Below are 20,547 nucleotides of genomic sequence, written 5' to 3'. Positions count from 1 at the left end.
TATTTAATTATGGAGGAGGATGGTGGTAATAGTAATTTGGTTAGAAAGCCATGACATCATTTTCCATACCAGAACTATACAAAAAGACCAGAATGGACTTGACAGCAAAAACTTTACGTTGAGGCACAAAGCTTAGCCAATGCAAGTACTTATTCTCTATAATTAATATTTACTCCATATACAGGGTTGAGGCAACAAGCTGCAAAATTCTTGGCATCAAAACTTTCTCCAGACATGAAAGGGTCATCTATACTAATAAGATTGCAAAGAAAAATTACAGTTAAGAATGAAAAGAAAGTCTTTTAAGAATTATAAAAGCATCTATTTAGCATAACACTTTGTGAAAAGATTTTGATAAAATAAGCTATATTCTGATTTAAACACAGATTTGAGCTTAGCTTTTGTATTTCTAAATGAAAACACTTCGTTAAAACAATTTTGAAGGAAAAAGGTAGTAACTGAGTTTACTCACAAAACTGGATTAAACTAACAGTATACGGAATCTTCGCTTCCAAACGTTAAGAATCTCTAGCATGTAATGCTTGGCATCTTTTAAGACTATGTCACAAAAACGGTTGGTGGTCATCTTGAAAATATCACCAAAAGCTCCACATTTTCAAATCTGATGGGATTACAGACACAAAAGGCCACGTAATATATGATTCCATTTCCAGGAAATATCCAGAATGGGAAAGTTCACGAAGATAGAAAATAGATTAGTAATTGCCCATGGCTGGAGGGAGGAGGGAATAGGGAATGACTGCTAACGGGTACACGGTTACATTTTTTATGAAAATGTTCTAAAATTAAATAGTGGTGATGATGGTACAACTCTGTGAATCTACTAAAACTCAACGTACTGTACACTTTCCAAGAGTGAGTTTCATGATATGTAAATATTTCAGTAAAACTATTAAAAATTAAATCTAAGTTAAAAAGTAACATGACAGAACTCGTAATGTTAATTTGTACTACAACAGACACCATCCAGAGCTTTCCGCCTGTTCCAACGGTTTCTTCTTACCTTGGCAAGGCGGCTCATCTGATCTTCTGAGACAGTGCTGCTCGTTCTGCCAGGAGTTTTTGTGGGTTCGGATCCATCTGCTTCTACATTAGGCCAGACTTTCAAATCATGCATCCCTTGGCGAAACATGCTGGGCAAAAAGAGAAAGTTCAGGGTAGAAGTAAATTAATGCAGTTCATTATAGGAAATTTTAGATTTCTAAACAGAGAGAATCCCACACTAGGAAATAGTGTCTCTTTTGCCAAGCTTTAAACCTCCGGTGGGTTGTAAAGCAATTAACTAAGCACCTTAAATCCATGTAAAACACTGTTTTTCACATGCCATTCTCTCCTCCTCCAAGCAGTCAGCACTGTCACAGAGATTCTAAGGGCAGACTGGACAAACAGAAGGATCAATAATGGACCACACACCCTTCGACACTTCAGTGGAGATCTGAGAAGTAGTAGAGACCAGATTCCTGACCAATGAAAAAATGCCTTATTTACAATGACTGAAACAAAATTTAAATAATCATGTAACTGTCTGCTTTAGGTGATGAGTCAGCATAATAAGCTGTACCGTCAAACTGTTGGGGTCCGAATCCCAGTTGTGCCATCCACTACCTACGTCATCTCGGGTAAGTCGCTTCACTTCTCTGTGCCTCAGCTTCCTCCTCTATAAAGTGTGATTGTAAAGAGTACCTGTATCTCACAGGACTGTTAGGAAAATAAATAAATCAGCACAGGAAGTACTTACAGTATTAACTGCCACAAAATAGGTATTCAATAAATGCTGACTATTACCGCTTTCACTAGGGACAGGTTGACTCTTTTCCTGTTTTCTTTTCTGTAAGAGCAGTGTCTAATGGGAGACAAAATAGCGGATCCATACAAGGAAAAATCCCCACGTCTACAAAACATACAGTGAGAAATTCTAGCTGAGCTTGGCGATCCTAGTTAAAGTGGAACACTTAATGGCCTTTGATTGTCACGTTTCCTTCGAAACACCACAAGAAGACCTAGAATATAAGCTTAACAAACTCATAAAGGAACTTCTGACCGTTCTCCTTTTTTAGATACACTACTGCCAAGTCTCTTTGTCTTGTTTTACAGAGGGGGTTGAAGATAAAGTCTTCTGTTAGTGTGTCCTCCCTGTTTCAGTGTTGTTTTTTTTCAACAAAACCATTCAGACAACAGAAAGTCTACTCAAATAGTATCCCCCAAAGCTGAAAGAGCAAGGGGCCAAAGAATAGGCAAGTCCAAAGCACTCTGCACACCGACATTCAATGTTTTTAAAAATAAGGTATATGTTGCATATATATATATGTGTGTGTATACAGACACATTTTTCCAATCTTTAAAAACATTGCACTTAACTGTAAAAGTTTTACATGAATCTTTAAAATTATTATTATCATGTTCTGACTAATGGAAAATTTCTTCATAGATTTTCCTGGAGTAACAAAGAGGATTTTCACTGAACATTATGCAAAGTAATGAAGCCATAAACATTTAGTTTGGGAACTATAAAGGATGGTTAGAAGCTCACGAGCACAATAAGATTAAAGACCGTTATCTGTTGCAAAGTCTCTAAGGTGGGCAATAAACAGGTAATACGCAGCAACCACATCTGCAAAAGCTTTACTTGTAAGCCCAATACAAATGCACTGACTGACTGTGAAGAACCAAAATTCTTAGTACTTGCCATGTTCAAGATCAAAAATAAAAGCTGCATCACAAAAAAGCACATACACAAGCCTTTCATAAAGTTCATTTTCTTTCCCTTTCAAATGAGATACATTTCAACATCAGGCAGACCTGCTTAGTCTCTAAGAAACTGGGTACAGTGAGGTAACATCACTTTAAATGAATATCCTTAAATTTACCTTCAGAAACCTTAGAAGGTCTCCCTTTCTTTTCTCCACCTCCCTACACTCCAGTGACTACTTTGGCTGGCTCAACTTAACTAAATCAAAAATAAGTACATTTGGCAGGAAGTCAGTTTACTAAACGATTTAGGCACCTTGGGATGGATCTGGAGAGAAGATTTAAGGATAGGGGACATGGAGGGCAGGGGTGATAGCAAGTGACTCAAATGATCAAGTAAACATATTACTTTTTTGACACTAATGGAAACTTTGTAGAGTTACATAGCCTCCAGGTGGCAAGCCAGAAGATGCTCAAGAGCATCATGTCCACTTGGGAAATTAAGCCAAGCAGGCAAGACAAAAGAAACTGCACAGCAGGCCCTCCTTCAGATGCCTGCAGAGGCCCCAGCAACAGCTGCTGCTGCTGCTCCAGCTCCCAGTGCCAAGCCACTACAGCAGCAACTGCCCTGACTTCAGAATTCACATTTGGAAAAGACATCTGCAGGAGAAATCTGCAGCTTGCCTATGGTTCTTTGCCAATTCAATCTAATGATCAATCCATTCCTTACCTACTTAGAAATCTCACAAGCTAGACTTTCAAAATGAGAACCATTAGTTAATTCTAGCCATATCCTAACAGATACGGTCTTTCAATTATTAATTACACTATTCTTCAAGAAGTACTGCTTCACACTGACTCAAGTATAAAAAACAGATACTTGCAAATAGCAAGAGCTGATAGTCACAAGATTCCCAATACTATAATTCAACTATTAGATGCTTTGAGGACCACTATTTAAAACCTTCTAAGTCTATACCAGAACTATTTAGGGAACAACTGGGTAGCACCTGGTGTTATTTCATTGCTTAAGAAACATTTGAGGAAACTACTGTTTCCCTAAGTCATGAGGATATGGAAGTACATGGCATGATTTTTAATGGAAGGTGGAAGAAAACCGCACAGGCTTCCGGCTGAGGCCACTCAGAAGGCCCATGCTGGTTTCTCTCCCTGGATGTCAGCGGCACTACGCAGAGAGGCAGCTGTGCGGCAGTACAAGGCGATGTTTGCACTCTGCTGTAGCACCTGGAACTCCTGGCCAATTCAAAGCTGCACAGGAAGTCCAGTATCACTCTAGGGAATTCCTGGGCTTGTCTCCTTTGAAACTCAGAGAGAACATAGAAACCCAGAACATAGAAAGAAAAAGGAGTTATTTTAATTTTATAAGTTTTCTTCGAATTCCTTTTTCTGAGGTGCAGGTCAGTGTAAGTGTCAGCCTTGAGGGAACAGGAGAAAGGGCCCTAGGTGTTTTGCACCCCTTCCCCACCCATCCAGCTCTCTGAAAAGTCTAACGTCCACCTGGCCGAATGCCCTACTACCACGTAGGAGTTCAACAGGTAAAAGAAAACGCTGATGTAAAACCTTAAGTGACAGTAAGCTGAATCTCCCCTTATATTTAACTAGGCACAAACAGAACCATTCTAAGTAAAGGGCGTTTTTGTAGGTATTTGTACATATTTGCAAAGCAAACAGGTTTACTATCATTTGTATTTCATTAGAATTTTTTGCTTTAATTTCTAATATTTAGTAACATTAGTAACAGTTATTTTCATTGTATTTAGCATTACCTGCCAATGTTAAATAATACTTGTTTTCCATGTACAGCTGAATATAAATTTTTGCTTTTGACTAAGTGGAAGGAAAAAAAGGTGGGCTGATTTAAATAAAAATACCAAGTGAGTAAGAGTGTGCGTATTTAGTAGAGAGAGATGCAGGAATTCTGGAAGTGGTAAATCAGTGACTCGTATTGAGGAACCTTGCTCTCCAGGAGGTGATTTCAGAGTCAGTGCGGCTCTGCGCTGTGTTTCATTTCTATGTAACATCTGATGTGTTCGGGAGACGGAGGGACAGCATCAGCTATCTTCCCAGTTAAGAGAAAACAGAATCTCTCCAAGATTCTAAGTCTTAATTTATTTGATACCAAAAAAAACCTAACTGAAATTTAACTCTCACTACCTTTATGGAAATCTCGGGGCTTTAATTACTTTGTCAAGTAGAGCAAATACTCCGATCTACGTTTCAGGCACATTTCCAGCATGTCTGGATGGAAGGTAAAGAAATTATTCTTTTACTGGGAAATACACATAAATGTAAATAAAGTGGGTGCCAGAGGACGGAGTAAAGGAAGAAACTCTGGAAAGAACGGTATGCAAAAGTCATATAAATAGACTACTGTGAAAAGGTTAATGCAGTGTTTCTCAAAATATGGTCCACAGGCCACCTCTCACAGAATCACTTGGGATGCTTCTTAAAAATGCTGATTCTTACACCCCCACCAGAGACTTAATGAGTAGTGAGAATGCGGAAAGGCGCTTTTTTAGTGAGCTTACCAGACGATTCTCACACATAGATGGCTTACTACTGACTTCATGTACTTTTTAAGAACTTGTCAAGGAGGAAATGAAACTGTCACTGTTTGCAGATGACATGATAGTGTACATGGAAAACCCTATAGACTCCTCCAAAAAACTACTTGACCTAATAAATGAATTTGGCAAAACAGCTGGATACAGAGTCAATACCCAGAAATCAAAGGCATTCCTGTACACCAGCAACGAAACTGCAGAAACAGAAATCAGGAAAAAAATTCCATTTGATATAGCAACAAGAAAAATAAAGTACCTAGGAATAAACCTAACCAAGGAGGTAAAAGACCTGTACTCAGAACACTACACAACACTGAAGAAAGAAATTAAGGAAGACACAAACAAATGGTAGCATGTACCATGTTCATGGATTGGAAGAATTAACATCATCAAAATGGCCATACTACCCAAAGCAATTTATAGATTCAATGCAATCCCTATTAGAGTACCCATGACATATTTCACAGATATAGAACAAACATTTCAGAAATTCATATGGAACCATAAACGACCCCGAATAGCTGCAGCAATTTTGAGAAAGAAGAACAAAGCAGGAGGGATCACAATACCTGATATCAAACTGTATTACAAAGCCACTGTAATCAAAACAGCCTAGTACTGGCATAAAAACAGGCACATAGACCAATGGAACAGAACAGAGAGCCCAGAATTAAACTCAAGTCTATATGGTCAATTAATATTTGACAAAGGAGGCAGGAGCATAAAATGGAGCAAAAACAGCCTCTTCAACAGATGGTGCTGGGAGATCTGGACAGCTACGTGCAAAAAAATGAAACTCGATCACCAACTTACACCATACACGAAAATAAACTCAAGATGGATAAAAGACTTAAATATAAGTCGTAACACCATAAAAGTCCTTGAGGAAAACATTGGCAGGAAAATCTCAGACATTCCACACAGCAACATCCTCACAGACACATCCCCTAAAGCAAGGGACATAAAGGAAAGAATAAACAAATGGGACCTCATGAAAATAAAGAGCTTCTGCATGGCTAAAGAAAACAGCACCAAATTACAAAGAGAACCAACAGTATGGGAAAACATATTTGCCAATGATACCTCAGACAAGGGCCTGATCTCCAAAATATATAAAGAACTCACACGACTCTACTCCAGGAAGACAAACAACCCAATTAAAAAATGGGCACAGGACTTGAACAGACACTTCTCCAAGGAAGACATACAGAGGGCCCAGAGACATATGAAAAGATGCTCAGCATCACTAGCCATCAGAGAGATGCAAATTAAAACCACAATGAGGTATCATCTCACACCAGTCAGAGTGGCCAACATAAACAAATCCACAAACAAATGTTGGAGAGGATGCGGAGAAAAGGGAACCCTAGTCCACTATTGGTGGGAATGCAGACTGGTGAGGCCACTGTGGAAAACAATATGGAATTTCCTCAGAAAACTAAAAATGGAACTGCCCTTTGACCCAGCAATTCCACTGCTGGGATTATACCCTAAGAACACTGAAACACCAATCCAAAAGAATCTGTGCACCCCAATGTTCATAGCAGCACAATTTACAATAGCTAAGTACTGGAAGCAACCGAAGTGCCCATCAGCAAACGAGTGGATCCAAAAACTATCGTATATTTACACAATGGAATTCTACGCAGCAGAGAGAAAGAAGGAGCTTATACCCTTTGCAACAGCATGGATGAAACTGGAGAGCATTATGATAAGTGAAATAAGCCAGGCGGTGAGGGACAAATACCATATGATCTCACCTTTAACTGGAACATAATCAATAGAAGAAAAAACCAAACAAAATATAACCAGAGACATTGAAGTTAAGAACAATCTAAGAATAGCCAGTGCGGGGGGGAGGGGGGGGGGGGCGGGGACAGTGGGAAGAGGGGATTACAGGAACTACTATAGAGGACACATGGACAAAACCAAGGGGGAGGGTGGAGGTGGGGGAGGGAGGTGGGTTCACCTGGGGTGGGGTGGAGGGATGGGGAAAAAAGGCATACATCTGTAATTGAATAACAATAAAAAAAAAAAAAAGAAGAACTTGTCACAATCTGAGTGAAACAGTATCACAAACGTCAATCTGAGAGTTTATGTGCTTTATTTAGTCAGGTCATTTCAGCACACTTCTGTGGGAATTTCAACTGTCTCACACCCGTGCTCTCATCAGAGTGCCCCAGAAACTACACGCGTAGGCGAAGGTCATCTAGAACGCACGTGAGCGCTAAAGAGGCATTTTTATGAGGGACCCTCCAGCTAATACTCCAGAAGGTAAACCACTCGTGACGAGGCCAGGAGGAAAACCCACGAGGTCTACCTGACAGCTTCTCAAGAACATTTAACCACTGAGACTATAGTACGAGAAATAAACTGCTGTGTACTTTTTCTCTGAGGCAAGCAAACCCCACCCTAGAAAAGTAAAAAGGAACAAACACTCTGGAAAAGGAATAATACTTATTTAGTAACATTTCTGTTCTATTGAAACATGCTATTTTATCAAAGTCTCAGACTATGTCTGAATTATTATCCCTGTATAGATTTCAACAATAAGTATCTCTTGAATAGCTACATTAAACTAAAATACCCACATATTACTAAGCAATCAAGCTATTGTAAATGGAATTACAGCTAGATTTTACCCATGACTTTAAGCCTTTCTGACACACCCTATTCCTGGATAGAAAAGTTCAGTATTATTAAGGATGTTGATTATCTCTTTAATTAACCTATACAATTCAATATAATTTTTCAACAAAATAACAATGAGCTCTTTTTAAATTGAAGAAATAATATTAAAATTTGTCTGACAAAACAGAACATCCAGAGAAATTCTAAAAGGAGGACCAATGAAGAAGATTATCCCTATCTAAGATTAAAACATTTAGAGCCTTGGCTGGTGTGACTCAGTGGATTCAGTGCTGGCCTGCAAACCAAAGGGTCGTCGGTTCGATTCCCAGGGGCCAGCGAGAAGCAACCCCCACATTGATGTTTCTCCCCTCTCTCACACTCCCTTTCCCTGTCTCTGGCACACTGGACAAAATGGACAAGAATTAGTAAGTTTGATAATATTTAGATTAAGGTTTCTACTGTTTGGCCATGAAAGAAACTAGGACATCTTTTAGAGACACCAGGTGTGGGGCAGAAAATTGCCAATGAGCCTGGAGTAAACAGCTTGCCTACCAGAAAGCACAGGAGCTACTGATGACTACTGGGCTGCTGTCAAAAGGACAGGGGGTCCACTTGAAGGGGCTCCTGTTGAGCATTACAGAGAATAAAGACAGCAGTGGAAATATCTGAAACATGTTTAAGACTAAAAATCCGTGACAAAACTTAAAGACAAAACCCCCAAACCATCAGGTTACCAGGGCACTACCACATTCTTAAAACAAATGAAAGTTAAAAAAATAAAAAATAAAACGTACTTCTGTCTTTCCTACAGGTAGTATATACTGAGGTAATTCAATACTTGATAAACAACCTTTATCAAGTTCTTTAAAGAAAAATTCCACTTAATATGCAGGGAAAGAATAACAGAATATCAATAATTCTCTAAAGATAAAGAGTGATTCCTCTACTCCAGAAGACAAATGATGGAAATACGGTTTTGTTTTTTTCCCCACAATAAACTTCTATTATCTGTAAATTTTTAGAAACTGTACTAACAACTTTTCCATTATAATCATTACCATTATTAACAAATCAGTGCTTTTTAACCCTGCACATTGCTCTTTTTATCACTATTGTAACAAAGCAGGAAAAACAACGCCGTTACAGTGTATACCATATGGCCGCTTTTCCTGGAAGCAAGACTCTAATTTCCAATGACTATTTTCTAATAGGAATCACATTACCAATCACTAAAAGTAAAGTAATATAGATTGTGTTTATTAAGTAATCTATGTGCATATCTCATAGGGAATGTGTCAAATTCAGTCTCAAGAATGACAGAACGATGTACCGTTAGGTAGGATGGATAGTAAATCAAGGCAGGGAGGAGGAGGGAGACATGTCTCACCCACTCACTCAGCAGTCCCAGGCTTGACCCAATAATATTGCCAGGTGTTCCAACAGCACAAGAAACAACATGCGAGCACAGGAGGAGGGGAGTCCTTGAAATTCTATGTATGGTTTCCACTGTGTGAGAGAAAGCCTTTGAAACTGTGCTTTCATCCCAAGGTCTAGAAGGGGGAAGAGGAGGAGGTCCTTGGAGCCTAAAGAAGCCCAGTAAACAGCTTTGGCTAACTGCCAACCTCTGGTCACTATCTCTTTTACGTGGGAGTCCCTAATGCTTACAGAAAGAGCCCACAAATAACTGTGAGTACTGCCCCAATTTTAGCTGCCTCCTGTCCCATATCTGTTTTACAACAAGATGAACAAATGGAGCCCGGAGCAAGGTAAGAATTTGGGGTAACAGACCCCAACACATACCTACGTTTGGGAAGTCACGTCCCCCCAGGGGAAACTGGCACCACCTTTACCCACCAATCAATATATAACTTCTTCACCCTCCAGCTATATACGTCCTCAGGACAAATGACCTGATGCTTTTCACCCTTGCTCTTGCTGACCTTGCTTTTTGCCACCGAAGCTTACGCCTTTCACCCCCACCTCAGCAAGGCCCACTCTCTTCCATGAGCAGGTATCACTAATAAACTTTGTTTGCATGCTCATAGACTTGCTAATATGTAATTCTTTACTGTGCCAGCAAGAAGAAGAACCTGACTGGGCATAAACTATTTAAGCTTCCCAGAAAGAAAAGGACCAGAAAACTACAACATCTCTATAGATTACGAGAACAGAATGCTTACCCGTATTTTCCAAAGAGTGAAACTGTTGTTCCACCGACAGGCACTGCCTTTCCTGGTCCATAAACATCCCATATAGTCAGGGCCACTTGGGCATTCCTGGGCAGGTCAGGGTATTTCACAGGCAGTTTTAGCCACTCATTCCAACTATGGAAATAAAGTCAACATAAGCATAATTTTATTTTAAATTAGCAAACCATATGAGAAGGTTTGGCTAGCAAAAACGTCCCAAAAGATTAAGTTAGTACTACAAAAAATATTACAATAGTTGCCTCAATTTTACTCTAGGCAACTTCAATTTTAAATACACAACACATGGGGAAAAATTTTTGAAAAAATAAAGTTCATAAAAATTAACACTGGTAAATCCTTTAATCAAAACAAACAATTATTGCTAAGATACATGAGATATGATAACGGCCAATAATAATCTGGGAAAACACTTGAACCTGTTTATAATCAACCTTGTTTGAACCAAACTGTGATTTCCTATAAGCATTCCCCAGAACACAGGTTTTATAGTATGAAAAGAAAAAAAATCAGAATTACTCATATTACATTCAAAACATTGCTGAGGATAACATTTGTTGAGGTATAATGTACCTCAACAAAGCAGAAAACCACCAAAACCTTAAAAAGACTGAAGTAGATGATCTACTCCCTTTGTTACATGAACTTATGGGACGGCTCTGGAAAGATGTTAACATTTTTTTTCACCTGAGACTGTTCTCTTCCTCAAGTTATTTCATTAATACTGATAATGCCTAGAGATTGGTGTTTTTATGCTTTTAATGCATGTTTGTATGTATGTTTTCTCTAAGGAACGTTAGTTCTTAATGTACAGCAATGACAGCACAACTCTTTCTTTACTCTCTGTTTATCTCGCAAATTTCCTTCTGTATTCAAACTTCACACTGCATGCATTTGATAATTTCAACTCCCTTAAACAACAGCTGGCTTTTAAAATCCCAAAAGAAAACTATGCAAAAAAAAAAAGAAAAAGAAAAGTATGCAAACAATACACAAGGTAATAACCCAGCAGATACACAGAACTGTTTCTCTCTTTTCTCAAAAGTATTCTGTTTACTCAGAACAATTTGCAAAGGGGCATATACCAGTCTAGGTCAAATACAACTGTATTGGTGAGAAATTGAACAGAACTTGCAAAAGCTTAAAGGACAAATCACTTAATCCACCATATAAATTCGAAGACCTACAGGAAAATTAGAGATGGACGTCGATTTAAAGGAGAATCAAAGTCATGAATCCTTTTCTTCCACATAGGTCTCGGGAAAATACATCACATGCCCAAAAATGCCATTCTCCCCAACAGACAAGCTTGAGGAACCAAACGCACTTATTTAATTAGTATCCATTTGGTGGGCCAGGCTACAAAGGTAAATACTAAGCAGTGTCATCTTCTGCCCATGAACGAACCACAGAGTCGACCACTGCTGAAGTTAAAAAGTCAGCCAGCAGCCACATCCAAAGTGAACTGTGAAAACTCTCCCTTCTATTTTCTGGCCTCTGACAGAGACAATACGTATGACCATGCAATGATCTGCCTTAAATCTTCTGCGTTCCAACAAGGCCTCCTGCACCTTTAATCAAAGCAACTGTTGGTTAACCTGTTTTACACGCACGGCTGCTTCAGGGGAGTTCTTTAGAAGAAAATGAATCTGCAGCTACAAAATAGTTTGAAAACTGCTCTAGATAATTTAGAAATTCTGGAAAGATCTGGCCAGACATCAAAAAGTCGTGTATTTCAAACACCATTTTGTTCTCTACCACCCCTCCTTCCCAACCTTCATTAAGTGCAACACTAAATTCACCCGACAGCTTTCACAACATTGCACAATCATATAGCCGGATTCTGGATGGTCTGATCCCCGCCATACACCTCCACCTTCAAATACCATCGTACTAACTCTCTTGCCTGATTAGTACACTCCTAAATCCTAACGTTCTAATTTTTAAACTATATTAGACTGCTAGCACATGCCTCTCTCTAAAGCCATTTAAAATCCATTATGGGACAAGAACATAAATTTAAAAAAAAAATTTAATCACTTGCCTACAGAATAATTTTCATGTATAAAACCTGAAAATTTGCAGAATTCCACATATACAATGAGGGTTTTACCTTAAATGTAACTAAAGTAAGTACAGATACCCTTCACAATGGGCTCTCTTATTATAGGACAGGATAGGATAAAATATGATAGAATAGACTTGGATAAATTTTGAATGAATTCATTATTCAAACTCTCACAAACTCATCTCTGGTACAATTAAGAAATTTTGGTCTGTTGTATTAGGTATAATGATGATACTGTAGCTATGTTTTAAAAAGAGATACATAAAAATATTCACAATTAGGATAATACATTTGGAATTTGCTTCAAAACAACAGTGGGTATAGATAAAACAAAACTGACCTTGAGTTAGTAATTATCAAAGCTAGGTGACGGGGCCTTGGAAATTCATTATAGTATTCTCTCTACTTTAACAGGTTTGAAAATTTCCAGAGTAACAAATATATGTACAAATATATACTTCTGTGTGTGAATGTCTATTCACAAAAAGACTACTAAAGAAATTATACCGTTTAAGTAGCTGGTTTCAATGCAGTCAATCACCAGAGCTCAGGCTTCTGCTCTCTCTGAAAAACCCCTCCCAGCCTGCTGGGCCCCACTTGGTAAACACGGGGCTGTACCCTCAACAGCAGAGCCTGGCAGTCCATGTGGCCACACCTTGTCCCCCATGAACACTGTGAGCACAAGCTCCTTCCCAGAGGCAGACAGCTGCTGTACCCTGCAGCCAGCCTACCACGGTACTGAATAGCACGTACGGATGGAGCATTAAAGCTGCACCGCATTACCTGTCAAAAAGAAGTACCAAGAGGTTAAATTAAGGACCCACAGTATTGTTCTAGAAAATCATGAACTTCGTGTTCCTTGTATTTACCTCGCATCCTGATAATGGTTTGCTAATATACCATGCTCAATAAACCATGAACTAAAAAAAAGTTTCATATCATAAAAATATGATTTGAGCAGATGACAACAGATCTCTCTTTACAAATCTGAGCTCCAAACATCTGACTGAACAACATTTAAGACTATCAAGCAGTGTTTATGTGTTCAAAGACAGAGAATAGAGAATTTAAAGATGCTACCTGTATTTTTGATTGGGTCATTTTGTGACTCAGTCAAGTTCTTATAAAAACATGTCAATATACTAAATACAAACAAATTCACTTCCAACTTAATTATGTTTAATACTTTATCCCATCTGTGTAGGGTACTGCTTTAAACTATTCAACCAAATGCTTATAAATATTAAAGAAATTTTTTACAAGTTCCTCTGTAATCACTACCAAATCATAGTTGACAACCTCAAGAAAGAAACGGGAGAACAGTCTGGAACCCACCATATGCAAGACGACTACTCACTTCCATCTTGTACTAAATGCCTTGTACGATGTTCTCACGGGCAAGGCCAGAGGCTTCCCTTCTGCAAAAACTTGACAAGTAACGTAAAGGTCAGAGCATGTCTCTTGGTACAGTCCTGAAAACTTCAACATCGGGTCTTCTAGAACAGCTTTGTAACTCTTTTGTTCTCTCTTGCCTTCCAAACTTCCTCTGGAAGCATAAGAACAATAATGTTCAGACAAACATTTTGTTAAGCATATAGATAACAAATACTAAAGAGTTTATGGCTGTTACAATAAATTTCTATTAGTCAAACCAGCAGTCCCCAACCTTTTCGGCACCAGGGACCGGTTTCGTGGAACACAATTCTTCCACAGACTGGGGTTGGGTGGATGGTTTCGGGATGATTCAAGCGCATTACATTCAAGCTCACCTCCTGCTGTGTGGCCCGATTCCCAACAGGCCTGGCCCGGTATCAGTCTAGAGCCCAGAGGTTGGGGACCCCTGACCTAAACATTTTCCTGTATATGACATTAAAGTTACTTTTACATCTAATAAAGGTTCCCTAACATACTTAAAATCATTTCTATCTTCATCAACATACTCCTCTATCTTCTTAACTTTAAACCCTATCATTAACTCTTGGTCTACCTTCTAGAGATCACCAGCTTTCCAGGCCTTGATTTCATTTTTATCAAGTCCAAGCTGAGCACTTATTTATCTATGCTTTCAAACCATTTCTGTACTAGGCATAGATGCCCAGAAATGAGAGACAAGATAAACACCACAGCATTACAAGAAAATGTTAAGTCCTTGCTTCTGTGGAGAAGACTTACTTTTAACTTCGTATTCTTTTTATACTGTTTCATTTTCTTTTACTATATAAATGTATTATCTGATTATTTCTTTAAATTAAAAAGTACAATGTTGTAAGTCATTAAAGATAAACACAGAAAACTATAAAAGAGGTAGAAACATCAATTGGAAATCAAGATTGTATCAGGTATTGTAGCAAGCATTTTATATATTCTTTTTAATTTATTTTTCACCATATGCTCATTTTATAAATGATGAAGCAGAGACTCAGAGATCAGGGATCACAAAGTAACAGAGCTGAAAATAAAAACCCAGGCAGAAAAGGCCAAAGCCAAAGTTCTTCCCACCACAGAAAGATACTGTATATCAAAGACTTGGGGCTGGGGACTCTGAGTCCCAGAAAGATGTCTGAAGTGAGCCTTAACAATATCTGAAAAATGAAAGGCAAAGAGGTAGGGAGTCCTACCACAAACCCCCTTTCCCTCCAACAAACAGCGGCATATACAACGTTTTCCAGAAAAAGTCCAGCCATTGTTAATATATCAAAAACAGTCTGCGCAACATCGATGTAACCTGGCAGCCAAGGAGAGTGGACTGGAATGCACATACATGAACAATGACGACTTCACCGTACTAGTCAGTGGGAGTGGTAGATGCCATCGAGTGAGCATGTGTACTGTGTGGCTGTCACATTCAAAATGACTGAGCAAGTACAGCAATGAACCTGCATCAAATTTTGTGTTAAGCTTGAACATTCCTCCATCGAAACTATTTGGATGATTCAAAAGGCCATAGCTATAGGCAACCGGTTACTGGCAACTTCATCACGACAACGCACCCGCTTGTGCATCACATCTCGTGCAGAGTTTTTGGCAAAACATAAAATCACCCAGGTGATTCAGCTCCCTCACAGCCCAGATTTGGCACCCTGTGACTTCTGGCTTTTCCCAAAACTAAAATCACCTTTGAAAGGGAGGAGGTTTCAGACCATCGATGAGATTCAGGAAAATACTATGGGGCAACTGACGGTGACTGGGAGAACTGGGTGTGGCCCCAAGGTGCTACTTTGAAAGGGACTGAGGCATCACTGTCCTATGCATAATGTTTCTTGTATCTTGTATCTTCTTCAGTGTCTCCATTTTTCATACTACGCGGCTGGATACTTTCTGTACAAAGGCACAGATGGTAGGTCTGGGAAACTAAGTTGTTTGGTATAGCTAAAGCATAAGGCTCATGTCAGGAAGAAGCTAGAGAATGAAAAGTAGGGAGATGATGAAGCTAAGTAGCCACCAAATTCACTACAGTGCCTTATACAATGAATATTCAAAACTGTTAATCGAATTATCTGAAGTGAGAGTAAATATAGTCAAATTTGTATTTATGATACCTTTGGCAGGAGTATAAGAACTAATGGAGAGGTGGGACCAAAAAGCAAGATTAGTTAGGTTTTCAGTCAAAATTAGACAGGAAAAGGTAGGAGGATCAGGCTAAGGAAATGGGGTAGAAAAGATGTTTAGCAAGTAGATTCAAGACAACTTGTGAATGATCAAACAGAGAAGTTAAGAGACAGTGTCTGTACAATGCAAAGTTTTCTGTCTCAACAAACACAGTGAATGTTGCTAACCATCCCCAAAGTAGGGTGAGGCAATACAGGAAGTGCAGAGGGGCAGGCTAATGAGGTGTTCAATTTCGGACAAGTTACTTTTAAAGTGCTCTGGAACATCCAAAGTGCACGTGTCTTGTGGGCAGTTCGATATTCAATTATGGTGCTAAGAAAAGAGACAGCAAAGTGCAAGTCATTATTAAAACCATCGAAATAGATGAAAATGCCTGGAGAGAATAAACAGAATCAAAGAATTTACTATTCTCTGATTTTATGATTCTACATTGATATTTCCACCCCCCCCAAACCAACAATCTGAGAAGCTAAAAAATAGTACTAAATTTTACTAAGTTTCTGATTAATGCTTTATCTTTGCCTCAAAATATTCAAAGTACATATCTGTTAATAATGGACCAATTTTTCTTCTTTCCATTTACCGTTCAAAGGTTTCAAAAACACACTCATATGTCCAAGAAATACTGGGAGGAATGAGACTGATGGAGAGCCCTGTACCAGATGATGGCATATAGGTCCTGGACCAGCATCTAGAGGAGTATGATGCAGAAATTATCTTAAATGGGTACATAAAGTATTTTAAAAAATGGACAGCATGGTTGTTGACATATTATTTTTACCACCACCCAAAACAGTTAATTTTCAGAATCTTAGACAACTTCTGAAAATAAAAAGAAACAAACATGCAAAAGGTGCACCTGACAACTGAGAAAATGTATTTATTGCAGGTATGCAGCCTTGTGCCTGAGAAGCATTTGTTGAATATTGACTTATTATGAATGATATGATTAATAATTTGTGGTAACTTTGCATATGAAAATACTCCCCTAAAACTGCCTTAAAATGAACATAATTTCCAACTCCGTCGTGCTAATAATGGAACCTGTGCTCCACCTCAGTTCCATTATTCTCATCTCAAGATGTCACGCCCTTGGCCTTTACTTTAGTGATGCCCCAAGATTTTCCTGCAAGGCTCTTGTCTATCTTCTTTGTAACTGGCACCCTCTTCGACTCACTCCCAATTTCCCTGGCGAAACAATGGCAGACTGTCCAAAGTTTCATCCCAACCCTCTACCACTTTCAATACTTCTAGTACTACTGTACATCCACGTGGTCATCTCATTTTCAGCAACTGTATCTGCCTGTGCCTACCTCTCCATAACTGCAGTCTGAGCTCCACCTTCGAGCCCTGCTCTAAAGTAAAGACCATCCCACTATTAAGTGCGGGACGACTTTATGGAGACTTGATTTCTTCATCTGCAAAGCTGAATAATCCAAGTTGCTGTGCACATTAAAATTCTTTGAACAAAGTAAAACACCGTGGGACTTAAGGGTTTATTCTTAACAGCTGTCCTTCTCCCAGAAATCATGTCCTGAATCCTTCCTCCACAGGACCCCTCTCTACGCTCCCTTTTTCCTTCGCAGCCCTAGCCACCACCCTCCCCGCCGCTCCCAAGCCGGCCCTCAGACTAGTAACCATCCCCTTCCTCTAACCCATAGGTCCCTGCCTCCTCGTCTCTAAATTTCAGCAATGCCAGTCCCTGTTTCCAGATTCTCTTACATCTTAAGCTGCACGTTGATATCCAGATCACAACTGTAGATATAGTGAAACTTCTCCGCTTCCCCCATTGCACCAGTGCAAAACGAGCTCCTAACGCTGGAAGTAAAGCGCCCGAAAAACGCCGGGATTGAACCAGCTGAGTCCCAAAACACGGGCGCTTCCGGTTCCGCCCCTCACCCCTGGCGGCGCCAATCCTTGCCTGTAGTGAAACCCGACGCGCCGGAACTCCCCGCCCAGTTTTCCTTCTGCGCAAGCGCAAAGGAGCCCTCCATCTTGCTTAGGAGTAAATAAAGAGTCCGGAAACACAGCCGTTCGGGTTACTTCCCAGGCTTTCCGTATTCCTTGTTTTGATAGGATCTTTTTGTTGTTGTTAAGAAAACAGGGTGACTTTTGAATTTGAGCTGTTACTGAAAGCAATACAAAAGAAAATTCGTTTCAATTGTAACAATTTTCACTGCCTACAGGCGAAACAAGGAAGTCACAATAAGTGGAGATTCGCCAAGTTTAAATTTCAGCGGCCTTTCTAAAAATTGTAGATTTTTTAAAAAAATTGTCAGTCTCAAGCAACGATCTCCTCTTTTTGCTAGAAAGAATGGAGAAAGTACTAGATAAAGCAAAAAAAAAAGTCAGTTCCTGCCATTATCGGTATTTATGCAATATTTAGCCAAGTCCTTGGGTGCTCGTTCGCACTGCGTGTGTTCAGACCCACTGTAGCTTTCCAGACTGTAATTCCAGAAACCTCCAGTAGTGACTCTAGAACTCAGTTTTCTAAACCCTCCTCCAACGCTTGTCTTCATAATATTTAGTATTACTTGAAGTTGTAATTTTCACTTCCAACTAGAGTCAAACTCTTTGAAGGCAAAAACGGTGTGCCAATATACTTATGTTTCTGTCCCCCTTAGTGCCTAACACATGGCTGAGTTTAATAATTATTTATTATTATTATTGCTGATATGAATTAAAGCCTCCGTTTTCTATGTGTTTGTTTTTAAGTGATGCATTGTAAGAGGGAAATTGCTGGAGTATGTATAATTTACAGTAATCAGGGAAAAATATCTTTCAGGGAATGGTTAAAGGAAATGTAGTTCCCTTCAGGGCAAAAATAAAAAAGAAAAATGACTAATGTACAATGTTTTGTCCAAAGTAAGTTCTCAAAAATATTTGTAGAAGCAAGATTAAGGAAAAACACGATAGCTATCCTACTATAACTAAAAATCCCAACAGAAAGAGAGCAGACTTAATTTGTAACTAAGTATAACTACCACCAATGGCTGGAACTAATAAAAAAATGTAAAGGCAGCAAACAATGAAAATTGACCTTTCGAATCATCAGAGCTGCCCCACAGTAAAACAAATAGTTACAAGTGCCCTGTCTATAGATAATTCCAGCAGCAGGTGTGATCTTTGATGTCAAACAAGTTTCTCAAACTTAAATAAAATACTGACAATTTGTAAAGAACTAAATTTTCTAATCCCAGTGCTGACTTAAATTACTTTTATTGTAGTGTTACTTAATGTCTAAACCTAAATAAATCTTCATATATAAACATACATATATTTCTTATAAGTTATTTAAAAACCAAATTTACAAATTATAAAAACGTTAACAGCCCTAATGTAACACACTCTTTTTGCTGAAATCCTACTGCATATAACATGCATATGGCATCTACTAGTCTTATAAAACCAGCTCTTTGAAATTTTTCTGGTCTATATTACTACATACCATGGGCAATTCAGTTTTCTTGCCTCAATTTCTATTCATATTAATATGAAATCTTCATTAGTGTAAGTACTATGATCCATTTGTCCTTTATTTGCCCCCCAAAGCATTGTTTTTGTCCTAAGTCTTTCACTGCTCTTTTCTCATTAGCTCATTAACAGTTAAGGTAATACTAATGGGCACCTACGCAGTCACATAACAAACACAACACAGATAAAGGTAAAAAATGAAGTGTCAATACTTTGTTCTAAGATATTCATTCATAGAATCCAGCATAAACATATTAACTTTTTAAATATAATTATAAAGAAAAACTAACATTAAAAATGTATTAAAGAAAAATCTCAGAAGACTGGACTGTAATTGTTAAAGGCATTAATGCAACAAGATAAATTAATGTGCCAGTAAAGAGGAGATATTTGTAGGTCATAGAAACATGGGAAAAGTCACAGAAACCAAATCTGGCAGTTCCTTTCCTGGACCAGCCATTGGTCAGGAAGATGTTGGTTAGTAGACCTGAGTATCAGAGTACACTTGTCAAGCCCATGCCCATAGGGGAATGGAAGCCTTAGGCATTTTATTCTGAAAGGAAGAGCATGGTATTTTCTTTCCCGTGTGACATTTCACAACTCATTAATATAACACACACTTACCCAACCCAATTTGCACTGAAAGACCCCACGGTTCCAGAGACCCTGCCTGTCTGTAAAAAGATAACTCGTATGCATAGGTGCTTCCTTTGTGTGTTAGGCTACTTCATTGACTATTTGGTTCTATATTTAATTCACCTTTGGAGTTGCTGTTTTGATTTTATTTTTCTTTTGCCATCTTGTTTTAATAATATGCTTAATTATTCAAATAACAGATTTTAATGAGGGTTAAGAAATTTGTGGATAATGGCCCATTCCTTTGAGTGGCCCAGGACTCCCGCAGTAATCATCAAGTTTGTTTTTGTCAACTTCAGTCACCCAATTTACCCTCCTTAGCTTGTAATAGCAAAAACTGCACTCGCAGTTTTAAAAAGCACCATCTATTATTGAGCTTTCATCAAGAAAAAAATTAATATGGTATTGTAAAATTAAAAAACGACTTCATAATTTCTTTTGCTCCAATTAAAAATTGCCTTTACAAGTTTTTCTAATAACTCCAGGTGACTTAGAACCAAATCACATGGTAGAACAGTGTTGGAAACTTGAAAAATTGTACATCCTAAGCCAAGACTCTTGGCCATTTGTCAATGACAGTGTGGAAAACGATGTGGCTGAGAATGGCTACTAGTGATCCTGGAGCAGG

At 38.7% G+C, this 20,547-nt stretch overlaps 1 protein-coding gene across 2 annotated transcripts in view; it reads right to left on the bottom strand.

Moving 5' to 3' along the window:
* Positions 1-17,689, bottom strand: part of PIK3C3 (phosphatidylinositol 3-kinase catalytic subunit type 3) — a 119,269-nt gene extending 101,580 nt beyond the window's left edge. For both annotated transcript variants that reach the window (XM_045187699.3, XM_024580679.4), the window contains exons 1-4: positions 17,532-17,689; positions 13,558-13,746; positions 10,106-10,249; positions 1,025-1,154 (exon numbers count right to left, since the gene is read on the bottom strand). In XM_045187699.3, coding sequence (XP_045043634.1) covers positions 1,025-1,154; positions 10,106-10,249; positions 13,558-13,746; positions 17,532-17,599 — 531 coding nt within the window. In that variant the 5' untranslated portion in view covers positions 17,600-17,689. The remainder of the gene's footprint in view (positions 1-1,024; positions 1,155-10,105; positions 10,250-13,557; positions 13,747-17,531) is intronic.
* Between the last annotated feature and the right edge of the window lie 2,858 nt (positions 17,690-20,547).

The sequence above is a fragment of the Desmodus rotundus genome, chromosome 10 (assembly GCF_022682495.2).
Source record: "Desmodus rotundus isolate HL8 chromosome 10, HLdesRot8A.1, whole genome shotgun sequence".
Classification (NCBI taxonomy): domain Eukaryota; kingdom Metazoa; phylum Chordata; class Mammalia; order Chiroptera; family Phyllostomidae; genus Desmodus; species Desmodus rotundus.
The sequence above is the reverse complement of the archived record's forward strand: the minus strand, read 5'-3'. Positions and strand labels throughout refer to the sequence as shown.